Here is a 15,971-nt window from a genome sequence, read left to right as displayed (position 1 = left end):
GCATGCACCAAAGTATATATTTTGTCTTCATCTACAAGCAAACACACCACATAGGTTGTATAGAATACAGAAGTACAGATAAGTTCCAGCAAAGAAATGGGGGATGGCGGGTGGATAACCTGAACTGCAACAGTGAACACACTCGAACATCTATATTTATGGTAAGTGTACACAACTGTACTATGTTCTTCGTGTTTCACTGTTGCAGTCATTACAACTGGGTTGAATCCCAAAGCTAAGGTTGGGAGGCTGGAGCTAAATAGCATTAGGGGCGGCTATTAGGCCCTGCAGAACTGCAGTGGCAAAGCCTGCCCTGGATTTAGAGTAGAGTGGTAAGTGATAGTGCTTTGTGAAGGTGTGCAGCCTCTAAAATGTCTTTGGTAGGTACTCCCCTGTGGAAGGCTGCTGAAGTGGCTGCTGTTCTGGTTGAATGTGGCCTAATGCCCTTAAAAACTGGCTTGCCATGTTGTGAATAGTAGAAACGAATGCAGTGGCCTATCCACTTTGAAATAGTCTGCTTTGAGATAGCCTTTCCTTGTGATCCTGCAGCATATGCCACTAGTAATTGCTGTCTTTCTGAAAGCTTTGGTTCTGTTCAAATAGAAGCGCAGCTGTCTGTATTATGTCCAAAGAATGCATAATTCTCTCCCCCCTTATTCTGTGGGTTTGGATAAAAGGTAGGCAGATGAATAGTTTGGTTAAGAGCCACACTGGACACCACCTTAGGCATAAATGTCGGGTTTGTCCTCAAAGAAACCCCGTCTGGATAAAAAATGATAAAAGGTTCCACAGCCATGAGTGCCTGCAGCTCTGAGACTCGACTTGCAGAAGTTATTGCTAGGATCACAGCTGTTTTCCAAGATAAAAATTTTATATCATCTGCAGTGACTGACTCGAAAGGAGGCAGGGTGAGTTTTTCCAAGGCATAATTGAGTCCCATGCAGGTATTGATGATCTCCTTGGAGGCCTTAAATTTTTGGACCCTCTGAGGCACTGCCTTCATAAAGGATGAGAAAAGATTGGTGGCTCTGTATTGTAATGAGCTGAAATTGCAGAGGCATGAATTTTTATAGATGAAAAAGATGGGCCTTTGTCCAGCATCTCACTCAAGTATTGCAAAATCTGAGGAATGTTTGGTACAGCTGCGTCAATTCCTTGTGCCTGGTTCCAAGCACAGAATCTCTTCCATTTTCCAGCATAGGATTTTCTAGTACTAGGCCTCCTGGCCTCCAAAATAACATCCATCACCACTTTACTGAGAGGTGTGTTTTGTATGACAACATTATCCGCCATGCTGCCAGATTTAAGGTCTTGAGTTGGCTGTGCAGGATCTGATTGTTCTGCTGGGACAGTAGATGAGGCACTTGAGGTAAGGTCCAGGCTGGGCATTGAGTCAAGTTCCTTAGGACTGGATACCGGTACTAGCGTGGCCAGTCTGGGGCAATCAGCATCATTTTTGGCTTCTCCTGTCTGACCTTTAGGAGTACCTTGGGGAGGAGAGGCAGAGGAGGGAAAGCATATACTGTTAAGTTTTTCCAGCTGAAGGACAGGGCATCCACTTTCCATGCTTGTCTGTGATAAGTCTTTGTGCAGAATCTCTTCAGTTGGCAGTTGTGAGGCGAGGCAAATAGATCCCCATTTCCTTGTTACCGTGCTGAAGACTTGTGGATCCAATTTCCACTCGTGGGGATCCATGAGGTTTCTGCTTAGATCGTCTGCCAGAGTATTTATCTTTCCTGGCAGGAATTGTGCCTGCAGATGTACTAGTTAAGTCAATGCTGTGTCCCACAAAGTCATGGCTAGTCTGCAAAGGGGGTAGGAATGAGTGCCTCCCTGCTTATGTACCACATTGACCATGGTAATGTCTGTCTATCAGTAGTTGTCCTAGATGAAGTAGGTCTTTGAAGGCTGTCAGGGCATTTTGAACAGCTAGCATCTCTTTTTGATTGATATGTAGATGCATTTGGTTTGTGGACCATGTGCCTTGAATACATCTTCCTGCCATGTGGGCTCCCCAGGCATAATCCGATGCATCCGTTGTTAATGTCTGTGTGGCTGGGGGCAGAATGAATGGCTGTCCCTTGTTCTGGTGACAGGCCTTCGCCCACCATCGAAACTCCTGTTGCAGGCAGGGAATGAGAGCAACTATTGTTTCCAGGCTGTGGCAATGTTGAGTCCAAACACTTTAGGTACCATTGAAGTTTCCTCATATGCAGTCTTGCATATGGAATTAGTAGAATGCAGGATGCCATGAATCCCAAAGCCTGCAGAATTTTTCTTGCAGATAACTGGGCCTTTGTTGCCAACAGTTTGAAATAGGTAGTCAGTTGTCTTCGCTTGTCTGGTGTGTGATAAGCCATCTTGGCAGCTGTATTTAAGCTTGCACCCAGGAATATTATCTCTTGAGAGGGTACTAGTTTTGATTTTTGTTCGTTAACTGTGTACCCTAGGCATGGTAGTAATCTCTTTACAAACTCCAGATGCTGTAGTAGAATGTCCTTGTTCTCTGCTTGAATGAGGCAGTCATCCAAGTAAGGATATATTTGTATTCCTCTTTGTCTGCAGTATGCAATTACTGGTGCCAGGCACTTTGTGAAGACCCTGGGCGCAGTAGATAAGCCAAAGGGCAGTGCAGAGAATCAGTAGTGCATGGAGCCAGCTTTGAATCTGAGGTATCTTCTGCATGTTTGTCTGATTGGGACATGCAGGTATGCCTCTTTAAGATCTAAAGTCACAAGAAAAGCCTTCTTGCCCAACATGGGCAGAAGCTGATGTAGAGTCCACATTTTGAATTTTGGAATATCCAGATATGTGTTTAGAATAGATAGGTCCAGTACTGGTCTCCAGGCTTTGTTCTTTCTGGGTACCAAAAACAGTCTTGAATGGAATCCTTGTCCCTGCTCTTGCTCTGGTACTTGTTGAATGGCCCTCATGTCCATGAGGGATGAAACTTGTTTTTGTGCCTCTGCCCATTGATTGTGTGGCAGATCTGGCATACAGTTTGGCCTTGGCAGGTTGTGAAAATGGAACCTGTAGCCTTGTGATACTATATTTAGAACCCATTTGTCCTGGGTGATCATGTGCCAGTTTTGTGAAAAAAAAGTGCTAGTTTTCCCCCCAAAGGGGCTGCCAAAAGATAAGTGCTTGGTGCTGGAAGGGGGAAGTCATTGCGACCGTTTCCTGTATGGCTGTGATTTTTCCTCTCTGCTCTTGGAGGTAATAGCACCCAATTGTTTAGGCCTGTATGAGCCTTGGGGCTGTGATCTGCCTCTGGGACGTCTGTGTCTGCCTCTTTGTGACCTATCTGACACTGGAAATTACCAATTCTTTGTAGGCCAGTTCCTGATAAATCTGGGAGGCTGTACCTGCAAGAAATCCTTGACTGTTTGCATAGATTTAGCTTTATCCTCCATTTTCTTCAACACCTTTTCTGCTTTAACACCAAAGAAAGTATCATGCTGTAATGGAGCATCTAATAGTTTTGCTTTAACAAGATCAGGCAAATTCTGTTTTAACCAAGCATGCCTCCTAATGACAGAACCTGTAACAGCGGCCCTGCAGGAGGCCTCTAGAGAATCAAAACCACATGGCAAAGTACGCTTTCCAACTTGTTCAGCTGCATGCAATAAATGCTGTATTTCTTTGTCTGCACATTCTAAATTTGACATTTTCTGTTTAAGCAATGACATAAGAAATTGCTGATATTTAAGCATATGAAATTGGCAATTCAAGGCTCTTACAGCCAAGGTAGCAGAAGTATAAATCTTGTTACCCCATCTGTCTAGGGCCCTAGAATCCCTATCGGAGGGGATAGGGTTTTTTGCAGTAGAAGCCTTGACCCCTTTGGGACCCTGAGAAATGGTTTCTGGGTCAGCAGCAGGGTTTTTATAAAGAAATTTATGTGAATCAGGAACCCTGTAGTATCTTGTCTGGCTTAACAGGAGCTGGTGGTAGAGAGTCTGGAGATAGACTGGACTCTGAAAATACATCATCTACAATGTCCAACACACAGGGGGAATAGCAAGCGGCCTGTGCTGAGGTAGTAAAAGAAAATCTCTAAGCCTTTTCTTTGATTCTGAGTAGTCTTGGCTCTCCCAGTGCAAGTGCTCCCTCATGGTATGCAGGGTTTCCCCAAAAGATAAATCCTCAGGAGGAGAGGCTGAAGGAATAGATTCTTCAGTATCAGAATCCTCACAGGGAGGAAGAGAGTATTCCTGCGCAGAAGAGGAGTCAGAGGAAATGGAAACCTGATCTGAAGATTCATATTCTGTCTCTTGCCTAGGCCTCTTATCAGGAAGGGGATGGGAACCCCTGATCAAGGTAATTAGGTCTTTGGCCATTTTGAGCATCTGTTTTTTAGGCATGGAAGTCTGTCCAGGAGAATGCTGTACTTGTTTCTTTGTCTTTAGAGCTGCTTTAGTCTTTGCTTTGGAAGCTGAGGTAGGCTTTACATATAACTGTGTAAGTCTGAAAACACCCTCAGAAGCCAATGCCTGCTCAGCGGCTCCGGACCCATCTGAGGGAATTTCCAAGTGTCCAATACCTTGAGTATCCAGAGGCCTAGCTGGCTCCACGTGGGAATCAGCAGCAGCCTGTGGCTCTGAGGGAGCGGGCGTCAGGGGCTGCGAAAGCGCCTCATTGAGAACCGGCGACTGGCTTAGCAGAAGCCTCGTCATCGGTTTTGGACCTCGGATGCCTGTCCTTTTCCTTGCGCTTTTTATAAACTCCGATTGTCGGTTGTTTCGATGGCATTATATAATTGAATCTTCGGCCAAAGTAATGAAAGGCAAAATCGTACCGACGCTTAATAGTGCGTTAGTTAAATCTAGCGCAAAACCGACAGCTAGCAACGTTGTGATCAGGGCCTAGGCAAGGAATACAGTAAGAATGAAAATCCTTACGAGGTATTTGCTTTCCACAAGAAATACAATTGTTAACTTTTTCTGACACTGGTCTGGAGCAAGAAAAAAAGTTTCCCCAATGGGGTACTTTGCTTTAACGAAGACTTCGAATCTGAAATTCGGATTTGAAAATCTCAGAAGTCGGCCGACCGGCACATGCGATATGCTTTTGCTTCGGGCACCGCACGACAAGAAAGACTGAAGAAAATGGCGTCGGCTGCATCTTTTATACCCTGGTGCACTGACGTCAGGGAAGAGGCAACAGCAACCGATGCCGGACCAAGACTTTGGAATTCAGGCCGACTGCGAGTAGCCTGCCAGCAGGATAACCCAAGTGTAATGACTGAAACAGTGAAACACGATGAACATCCCAAATGTGATGACTGCAACAGTGAAATATGAAGAACATCCTTCAAATTCAGCCAGAGACTTATTCAAGTTTCCCAAAATCAATAACACAGCCATTTCTGTTTAGTAGTCAAGGACTCAAAGCCAAGGTGGCAGAGGTATAGACATTTTTGTCACACTTGCCCATAGCCCTACCATCTCTATCAGATGGTAGTACACTGGATGCAGTGAGAAGTTTGGTGGGTTTATCAGCAGACAAAGCAAAGACTGCAGTACTTTTGTACAGAAATTTCATTTCCTCTTCCACTTCATAGAATCAGTCTGGTTTCTTAGGTGAAGGAGGTTGTGAATTTAGATTAGAAGTAGTAGAAGCAAAAGTATCCCAAAAGGCTTCCAGGACAGAGGGCACAAGAGAAGGCTTACGGGCCTCAACTTCCAATAACTTGTAAAACCTTTTCTGTACATCTGGACTTTAGTGCCCCACTCAAAGGCTGCATCATTCTGGAAATAGTTTCTCCAAGGGAAACTTCTTCTAGTGGGGAACTTGGCAATAATGTAGCTTTGTCATCTGAGGCCAGTTGCCCAGGAGACTATATTTGGGAAGAGGAAGGCAGTGAGTCCTCATCTGAATCACATTCCTCCGCTTCTGGAGGAGGAAACATGCTGCCACTTCAAATGTGGAGGGGCAGGAAAATGGGGAGAGAGACAGGAAGAAGGCTTCAAAAACAAATAGTCTTTATATAAGCTTTGAGAAAAATCAAGCCATTCCCTCTCATGAGACATCCACTGAGGCGAGATACTTGGGTTTTTCTTTTCTTCTTTTTTTCTTCACAGGACATTTACTCAAAGCACAGTGGTGCAGAACCTTGTTGGACCTTGCCAAGGTTACCAGGTATCTCTTTCCACACTAAGACCAGAAGTGTGCCCTCAGGTCACTTCAAAATAATCACCGTGGGTTAATCCTCTCTCCCGTAGCAGTTGGAGATCCAGTCTTGTTGAACATGCATGCATGCAAGACACACCATACCAGCCTCTGAAAGTCACAGTAGCAGGAGTCTCCAAAGAGCTTGGACATACTGCAGATTTTTTGTTTCTCAGCAGGTATGTCCGAGTCAGACTAGGCAGAAGCATCTCATTTCTGTTTTTTTGAACAACTTTTTGAGTGCAAGCTGGACATCCAAGGCCAAGGGTTCTGCCATTCCAGAAAGCACAAAGGCTCCTTAGATGTTGGGCTTCCAGACAGGCGTAAAGGGAAGCTAACATTGCACAAAGGGATTTAGTAACAAATGGTTGGCAAATTTTACAGTTATGATAATAGTGTTCAGTCCCTAAGCAAAACAAACACCGAGATTGAAGGTCTTTTTAAATAATCTACCGTCCACAGCTGCACTTCCCTCTCTTAGCAAACATGAACAAATCTTAGAGACAAGATTAAAGAAAAAGAAGGTTCCCCAATGGGGCACTTCTCTGACAAAACCTTGGTAGTGGTAGCACTACACAGTGTGGTATCTAAACATGCATTAGTGAAGCTTCTACATTCAGACTGGTGGCAAGACAGTCTGAGGATCCTACACTCGTATGTTAGTTTATGTACAATTATGCCAGAGAAGTTGATGGCCTATATTGCATGCACAAAGCACCAAGATCTTTTGGTTCTGATAGCCTAGTCAGACATCAGGTTACCCTGGCAGGATAACCCACAAGTAATGGGAAACCACAACCATGATCTAAAGGACATGTACAGATGTACAAGTAAATCTTGCCATAACAGGAGATGTTCTAATGGATCACCACTGCAGTTGCCCAGGGTATCTGGGTATTAACTCCTTCCCCAATCACCTCCCCAAATCCTTGGGGGGGGGGGGGCTTTCTCTGAATTCCACCAACCAGGAGTGCCAGAGGAGTTCCGTATAAAAGGCAGCTGTGGCATTAAAATAGTTCAGAGCATTTTTTTGTCCTGGAAGAAGGCAAACCCCCTGTATATTTACCCTAGGAATAAAAGTGAAACAACATACAAAGAGGACTCCAACAAACCTATCCTGGCAATTGCAATAATGACAGTAACAGAAAACAGTGCTAGACAGAGGGACAGCTACTGCAATCCAATAGAACATCTACTTTAATGGTGTGGTTTGCTTGCACAACTGTACTATGTTCATACATGGATCACCACTGCAGTATCCTCAGCTATAAGTGGATTCCCATAGTTTAGTCAGAACAAACCCATAATGGAAGAAAGCCAATAACCAAGACTACAGGAGCCCCAGGACAATGGTGCTGGCAAAGCCTGTTCTAGATCTGGAAAAGGAATCCAGTGTGCAGTGTTTTATAAAATATGAACAAAGGACCGAGTTGCTGCCTTTAGAATAATTCTAGAATCCACCTATTCCCAGAAGGTACTGAAGAATGCAAGGCCTTTGTTGAATGAGCTGCATTATTCCTGGGCAGTGGCTGATTGTGGAAAGTATAACCAAAAGTGATAGCATGGGATAGCAATCTAGAAACAGTTCGCTTTGTCACAGGTTGCCTTTTCCTCTTGCTTTCAACAGGAGCCAAAACAGCCGGCCAGCTTTCCTGAGGGATTTGGGCACCCAGGTTGATAACCTGACTTTTGACCACCATGTTGCTTCCGTGATACAGAAAGCCTTCTACATGGTCCACCTCATAAGTAAGGGTATCTCATCCAGGGACAAGGAAGTCATAACATCTGTGTATTTCTCCCTTATAAGGCCCATTGCTAAGTACAACGCACCTTTCAGCATGTACCTCGCAAAGCACATGCAGCAGCTGGAGAGACCACAAAGCTTCCTCAGCAGGAGAATCCAGGGCCTCAAACATCTACCACACACAGATAGGCTAAAATCCCTATCCATCTACTCAGTTTCAGACTCCTCAGAGGTGACCTCTGTCTGGGCATACAAGGTGATCATGGACTCCACCTTGATGGGACTGCTAAATATCAGCAAGTCAAGCTCCACTCAAGTAACCCACATGCACGGCCTCAGCCTGGTCTGTGCCATCAACAAGACTTGTTGGTGGGATTTGTGTCCCAGTGACTCCCTTACCTATGGAATAGACTCCCTATCCACATCAAGCAGAGTACCTCTTTACCCTTTTTAAGGGAAACCTGGATAACTGGATGGAAAGCAAAATATATCCCTGGGATTCCATCCATGTCTCTTGCTGGGAAGGGGCATTGGGAGCTGATTTGTCTAAACATGGGCTAAACTCTTGGCTAGGCTTATAATGGCCTCAGGGCCAATAGCCTAGTAACCTCCTATGATCCTATGAAAGGTCAAGTTTTGTCTAGGTAGTATCTGAGCTGCCTGTGTACATCCAGAGTGTGAATATTTCTATCATCCAGACAGTTAACTGAAGGTTATCAAGACCGAGTTGTATCAAACTCTCTGTCTTGTGTAACTATATCTGTTCTGTAGTAATCTTCTCTGGCCATACTAAAAAAAAAAAGTTCCGCTCTTGCCATGACCATTAGAAAGTTAACACCACAATTTTTGGAGAGTCCTTCTGAATCTTTAGGACCACCTTGATAATTTGTGGAAATGGTAGAAAAGCACCATAAACTAATTAAAAAGCAACCATCTCCAAGGACAGATTACAAGGAGTCCTGGAGCAGAATTTCTTTAGATGGCTGTTCTAAGAGGAGACAAACAGATCTATTAAGGGTGATATCCACTCATCAATTCTTTGAAAACACCAGGATGAAGTTCAAATGCATGGGGTTTTACACTGGTCCTGCTGCACTTGCATGAAGTAAGTTTTTGCTCTGACAGAATGTATGAAGCTTGAGGAGAGTCAAACTAAGCTGAATTGCTAACTCCCCGGCTATCACTGCCAGTATGCACAGAGGATAAGATTCTGTAACCCCCCCCATTTAAATACATCACTGTAGTGTTGTCCATGAAGACTTGCAGAGGTTCTGGGGACCAGAGATACTTTGAGATCTTCAAAGCTTTAATGACACCCAGCATCCTTTGTTTGTACACTAAGCTCCATACAGATTGCACTTTTATCCCTTTTGAAACTGCTCCCCACTCCAGGCCTGAAGATTCTGTGGAGACTGACTGCAGGAAGCATCTGAACTGAGACAGTGGAGAATGGAAGGCCTGAACTGTAAGATACCTGGTCTACCCACCATCCAATTTTCCTCTTTACAAATCTCAGAACAGACTGATTTAAGGTGGTATTGTATTTTCCTCAAGTGCAGTCTTGTAAAGGGTAGCATGATCATCATCAATGCCAGGTAACCTAGGATCCTGAGAACCCCCCCCTTGCAGATGTTTGTTCCTTGGACAAGGTAGAATCTCCAGAAAAGTAGGAAGGGATTCCTATTGTCAAGAATAACCCTGCTAGATTGCAGACAGAACTCAATTGTCTGAGAATATTTGATGCCATAAGGAAAGCTGAAGCGTCCAGGGCATACAAAGATTGCCAGCATGGAAAGGGAAAGGAATTTGAACATGCAGACAGTCATGCTGACTACAAGGGCTGCCCTTGACGTGTGGAGGCTATTCTTTTTTTAGCCTTCTTTCCATCTTTTTAAAAAACCCTAATTATTGACTCCTTGACATTTGAACTGTTTACAGGAAAAGGGGGCTGAGGAGACATGAAAATTATGTGGTCGAAAAACCTGACTTGCTCAGAACCCAGGAAAATCATTCTGTGAGACAGGAAGACATCTGTAAACTGATATGACATCCCTACCAATTTTCTCCTTTTGTCACACGTTTTCAAAATGTCGGTTTCAGAAGGGCCAAACAGACTTTCATTATCTAAGGGGGGGGGGACGACGATGACTCAGATTTAACATCTTCAGGAAGGTTTTGATTATGAAGCCAAGCAAGTCTCCTCAAAACTGATCCAGATACAGAAGCCTTAGAGGAAGAGTCAGCTGCACCTTAAGTACATTTTAAAAGATGCTTTCTTGTCTGAAAAGCAGCGTTAACAGAAGCATTTACTGAATTCTTTAGCTCAGAAGGAAGGAAGGTTAATCACTAACTTCTGTATGTTCTCAAAGCACAGAAGGAAAAAACTAGCACGAGTAGGACTGTTCAAAATTGTATAAGTTGAAATACCACAAGAACCGATTTTCTTCCCCAGCTTATCCACTGACTTCCCACCTTGATCAGTAGGACTATGATTAGAAGCGGTAACCTGTTTAGAAGCAGACTGGGTTAAAAGTAATGACTGCTGGATTTGCTTCAGGATTAGAAAACAGGTAATTACAGGTCTAGTATACCTTATATAACCTGTCATATCTCTTAGGGACAGAACAATGCCCATTACGAAGGCTGGAAGCAGTGAGGAAAACTCTCACTAAAAGCAGCTTTAGGCATCTGTATCTGTAAAAAAAAAAAAAAAAAAAAAAAAAAAAAAAAAAAAATCATAATAAACTTTCCGTGCCACAAAAATAACATTATGATCCCACTGAAACATCCCTTTCATGTTAGGTGAAAAGTCAGTGAAAGAAATGTCTTCCAACAGGGAAATCTCAAGCAATACTGTCCTCAGATTGAAAAGGCTCAGACTGAGAAGAGCCCCCCCCCCCCCAAGGGTATACCTCCCCCTTCAAGGACTGCTCTTCTGACTGGAAAATCCTATCAGGATGAGCTCTCTTTTTCTCACAGAAGGTTGAGAAGAGAAAAAAGGGCAATCAGCTCCTTGGCAAATATCACTAAATCTGCCCTGCCTATGGAAAAGGAAACAGGTGAGTGGACATTTTTCTCACTGAGCAAATTCTTCCTTAATGTCTGGCTCTTAGGCAAATGAAACCCAGTATCCAACACCCCATTCCTAGCAAGTGAAGATCCTTCACCTGCTTCTTCCCCAAACAGAAGTGACTCTCCCTTGTCTGAAAAGACACAAAGGAAATGGCTGAGCCCTAGACTTTGACAGGTTGGAAGGCTACACCTAGAGGACCAGAGGAGCAGTATGGGTGGTCTGAGGAAAAACTGGCCACAACAGAGTGATCCTCATATGGCAGAGAAAAACTAGGAGCCAAACCAACCCTACATGACTCCTAAAGTTTTTTTTTTTCTTTTTGTACACCAAGAAAGGAAGTACTAGTAAGCTGGAAAACAGGTCTGAAGAACAGGTACTGCAGTCACGAGTAGCTGATATGGATAATAAAAGAAAATAAGTGCTTCTGAGGCAAGTAAGCTACTGAAAGTCCCTCAAGCACAATATCCTGTCTAGACACACAAAACGTAAGTAAACAGTACAGTTTTTAGACAGTTTACATGAGCACCAACATAACTATGTTGTCCCAGTGCAGGTCACAGCCCTGTACATTCTCAGTATGAGTAAATAAGCAACTAGAAAAGTACAACAGTCACATAAATAAATTAGGAAGGCTTTCTCCAAATGAGGGACTTATCTGCCCAGCTGTTTTAGGATTAAAGTGACTGGCAGAATCAGAGGGTCTGATGAAGGAGCACTAACTTCAGCTTCAAAAAACTCTGAACTATTTTGGCAGTCCCAATGTTCATTATAGGGAGCACCTTGAATGCTCCTGGGAAGTTGGAGCACATGAAAGGTGTCCAAAGCTTTGGGAAGCTCACTGGTGCTGGGGGTAATACCCAAACAGCTTAAACTACTGCAATGGTGGTAGATATATGAACATCCATGTTTTTCCTTGACCAGAATGGGGCTATCAAGGCCATGAGAGCCTTCATCAATGTTACCAAGAAAACTGTCTGAACTAGGAGGGGTAGGAACGAAAGCATACAGACAGCTCTGACTCTGACCCCCCCCCCCCAAAAAAAAAGCCTCCTGTGCCCTTAAAAGTAAACAAGGAAGCAGTTTGTCGATGAGACAAATTTGTGGATGGAGTTTCTCCACATGCTTACCAACTTAAAAAAAAAGAAACTTGATTCAAACACCATTCAAGAAATAGGTAGACCTTGCAAATGACTGTCCCTGCAAAATATTATAATCCATAGGCAGGTAAATTCCTGTGTGGCAGCTATTCTCTAACAAAGCAAAGTTCTAAATATTTATTTCCATTAAGTATATGTGTTTCCTCCTTCCTGTTTCTGTACCACATATATCGGCACTGCTTGGAATTGCAGAAAGTACCTTAAACTCAGCAAAGCCGGCCTTAGGCATAGGCCAACTAGGTGGCCGCCTAGGGCAACGCTGTAGCAGGGGTGCTTTCCCAGTATTTATCTGGTGTAGGTAGACCAGGATGGGGGGGTGTCATAGGGGTGCCGTGGAGCCCTTTTGCCTAGGGCACCAGTTGACCTAAGGTCGCTCCAGCAACTCAGCTATTAAACAGTTTAGATTTAGACAAGGTCTGCAGCCCAGAGTCTAAAGCCTCCATTATAAAAAATGATATGAAGGAGAAGAAAAAAACTGCCTTCACTTATTTCTTTGACCTGCATTCTTCAGCCAAACCCAATTATCTACAGAAAGGAAAAATAAGAGGCAACGTTTGTTCCAAGTAGTGAAATGCTTGAATGCAGACTTCTCAGGTAGGGTCACAAATTTCTCATACAGTTGAAGTACTGCATGTTGCATAATCACAATACTTGCAAACAAGCACTTTAGAAGACCAAAGAAATCCAAAGAAATAAGCTTGTGACTGCTACACTAGAAAGTAATATTCTATAAACTTTGTTCAAAGAAAAATTGTCATTAAGATGATACAGAAACATCTCCTCAAAGGTCTTTTGAAGAGGTATGATATTTGACTGTCTTGATACCTATGACACCCCAAAAAATCCTAAAAAGGGAAAATGTAACTTAAGCCTCCTGGGAGCTGATCCACATATGGTTCAACATGAGCATCTCTGTAACATGAGAGCCATTACAGCAATTGCCAAGTCCATGAGGAAGAACTGTAAACTAAGGAGACACTAAAGGAAAAAAGCAAAATAAAAAATGACCCCACCACTAGAAATCTGATGAATTTCTTTGTAAAGGAAAGACTAGAACAAGGTAATAAGCACCTTTGAACTCCAAAGCCACCATATATCTAGTGCCCCTGAGGAAAAGAAAGTCTTATTTTACCAGCAAACATTACTTTCACTTCAGATTAACCTAAAAGTCCTTCCCCTACAATAAACTTCACCAGTTTATAGTTTACACATCGGACACTACAAACTACAAAGTTACAATTTCCCCTTGTCATCAAGCCAGCCTTAAAACCTTAGGCACCTTGACACAGTGTAACAACTGCATCATCCTTAATAACAAACAAATGATTCTTCCAACAGAGGAGTTTATATGAGAGAGGTTTACGCATTCACCAATGTTTGGAGGCCAACCTATCATTTAAACTTAGCAGTACCCACCAGGCTGTTGGTACCTACATCCAGCTCAAAGTCATGCCTACCCTGAATTTTTCATGAAGTACTGTTATCGTTATAGCAATATTCAACATAAAACACTGCCTACATGTGCATTTTTTACTTTTGGAAAGTCATTTTATGTAGTGAAATTGCTGTATGGGAATGTAGCAATAAACTTTCTTGTATAAAGCGTCTGACACAAAACCAAATTTAGAAATGAATGTACTGTTTATAGTCCATTACCAATCCTCACCTGGAATGAATCCACTCAAGTCAGGCTGAATGGTTTTAAATTGATTAATATAATATTGCCTTTGCTCATCTGTTATTTTCCAAGGATCATCATAACTACTGGATCGCCTACGTATTTCATTAGCTGTTACAGATGATGCTACTGTTCGTACTGTCGTGTGGTCCTGAAAAACAAAGCAGCAGCTCTAGTCATTTTTCTACACCTTCTAAATAAGATAAACTATAGAATAAACTAAGTAACTTTCACCTCTTACAGGTGACCAAACTGTCTCTCTCAAAACGTTCAACAGCACATCATGTGCTTAACATGTTCAGGACATTACTCTAGCTGAATAATTTTTAAGTACAAAGCAAAAGAAAATATTTCATGGAGGCAAGTGAGCAGGTCTACTGGAAGGTACAAAAACTGAACAAGGGTCACTGGTCTCACATGCAGCTAACCTTTCACATTCTGAGCAACAAGCCATTAATCAGAAATGTGCAGACAGACACAAGGGTCATCCAGAACAAAGATTTCACAGTGATATACGTGTGTGTGTGTGTGTGTGTGTGTGTGTGCGTGCTATTTATGCTTGCTGATTTTTTGATCTCTGGGAAGGTCCACTACAGCACAGTTCTTCAGACTTTCAAATGGCACACAGTCATAGTCCAGTGATTCGAAATTCTTGTCGCCTCAAATCGGGTATAAATAGAGAAGCTCTCATTTACATAATAATTCCACAAAACAAAAAAAATACAATGAACTACAGCAGCTCAACGTCTAATGTGAATGGCACTGTACGAAAATTTTAGTGTACAAACCTACTACTCAAATCAATAATGCCTTACTCAGAGAAATGTTCTCTAATGACTACAGAGATGAGCAAAATCCAACTGCTGTAAGAGTATAATAATGCAATAAAAAGAATGATGTTCCATCATTTCTGATGTACAGGATGTTGTTCAAGGTGTTAAGAGTGAAGTGCAAATGATAAATAACCCTAGTGATACTAACTTTCGTAACCTGATCTGTTGTTATAAGAAGGGCACTTAGAGATGATCATCTCTAATTGCCCTTCTTATAACAACAGATCAGGTTACGAAAGATAGTCTCTCCACTTTTTTAAAATGTCTACTAAATCACAATTACATATATATTACCAGAATAAGAGAGACATTCTCCTTACTTTCATGCAGTATATACTTTTTTAAACAATTACTCACCACATTACATAAATTGCTCAGTTCCCACATTACATTAAACGGCACCCCTGCTTAACATTATTCTGCATGTTTTTTCCCACAAATTCCTTCAGTTACAATTGGTTTTGATGTTGCCCTCTCTTTTATAGCAATTGTCTTTCTGGCAGCCAATCGCATAAGCATTAAATTTAGTAAGGCCTTACTATGTCTTGGCAATTCAGATCCCATGTCCCAGCTCAAAAGAATAATTTCCTTTGTTACAACCATTTTTTTCTCAAAAATTTCTAAGTACAGTAGACAGTCGATTATCCGAAACGTCAATTATCCGAATGTAGCCATCCAAAGCTTTTGGGTAGGAAAAAATAAAAGTATGAATGCATAAATGTTATACATATTCACTTGTGCATGTTTTTTGAGCTTCTAGCCCGCTTGTGTGGGAAAAAATGGTTTACTATTGAAACTTTGAAAATGCAAAGGTCAACCGGTCACATGGATGACCCAAAATCCTGAAACCAGAACAGCAAAATTATGGCCAAGTCGATACTGAATACATCGACACCCCTAGCTCAATGTATTCAACATAGCACGAGGTGACGACAGGCACCCATGCTATGCAACTTACCGTATCATGACATCCCATAGTCAAGAGTATTTTACTATTTTGCAGGGGGGAAACCCCCCCTGTGCCCCCAATCCCCTGCAAATTATATATACCAACTCTGAGATCGCACTACAGTGAAGAAATGGGTTAATTCCCTGTTCCTCACAGAACTGCGATCTCCACTCAAAATTCCGAACTCAAATACTTGAACTACACCACCCATTTGATGTGGTGTAGTCAATGTATTTGGGTTCACAAAATTGCCCATTGGAAAACTGCATTTTGACAGTGTCACTCTCGATCAAATGCAGTTCGCAATGGTGACTGTAAACCAAAAATATTCTTCATCGCCCACTGGCATCGTTGAATGGTTGAAAA

At 42.5% G+C, this 15,971-nt stretch overlaps 1 protein-coding gene across 1 annotated transcript in view; it reads right to left on the bottom strand.

The window, feature by feature from the left end:
• Positions 1-15,971, bottom strand: part of REPS1 (RALBP1 associated Eps domain containing 1) — a 1,538,969-nt gene that overhangs the window by 851,404 nt on the left and 671,594 nt on the right. Inside the window, exon 6 of the mRNA XM_044068024.1 lies at positions 13,812-13,974. Within this exon, the coding sequence (XP_043923959.1) occupies positions 13,812-13,974 (163 nt within the window). The remainder of the gene's footprint in view (positions 1-13,811; positions 13,975-15,971) is intronic.

Source organism: Protopterus annectens, chromosome 1.part0 (genome assembly GCF_019279795.1).
Source record: "Protopterus annectens isolate FY-2018-M chromosome 1.part0, PAN1.0, whole genome shotgun sequence".
NCBI lineage: Eukaryota > Metazoa > Chordata > Ceratodontiformes > Protopteridae > Protopterus > Protopterus annectens.
Note: the sequence above shows the minus strand (reverse complement) of the source record. Positions and strands in the feature narration are given on the sequence as shown.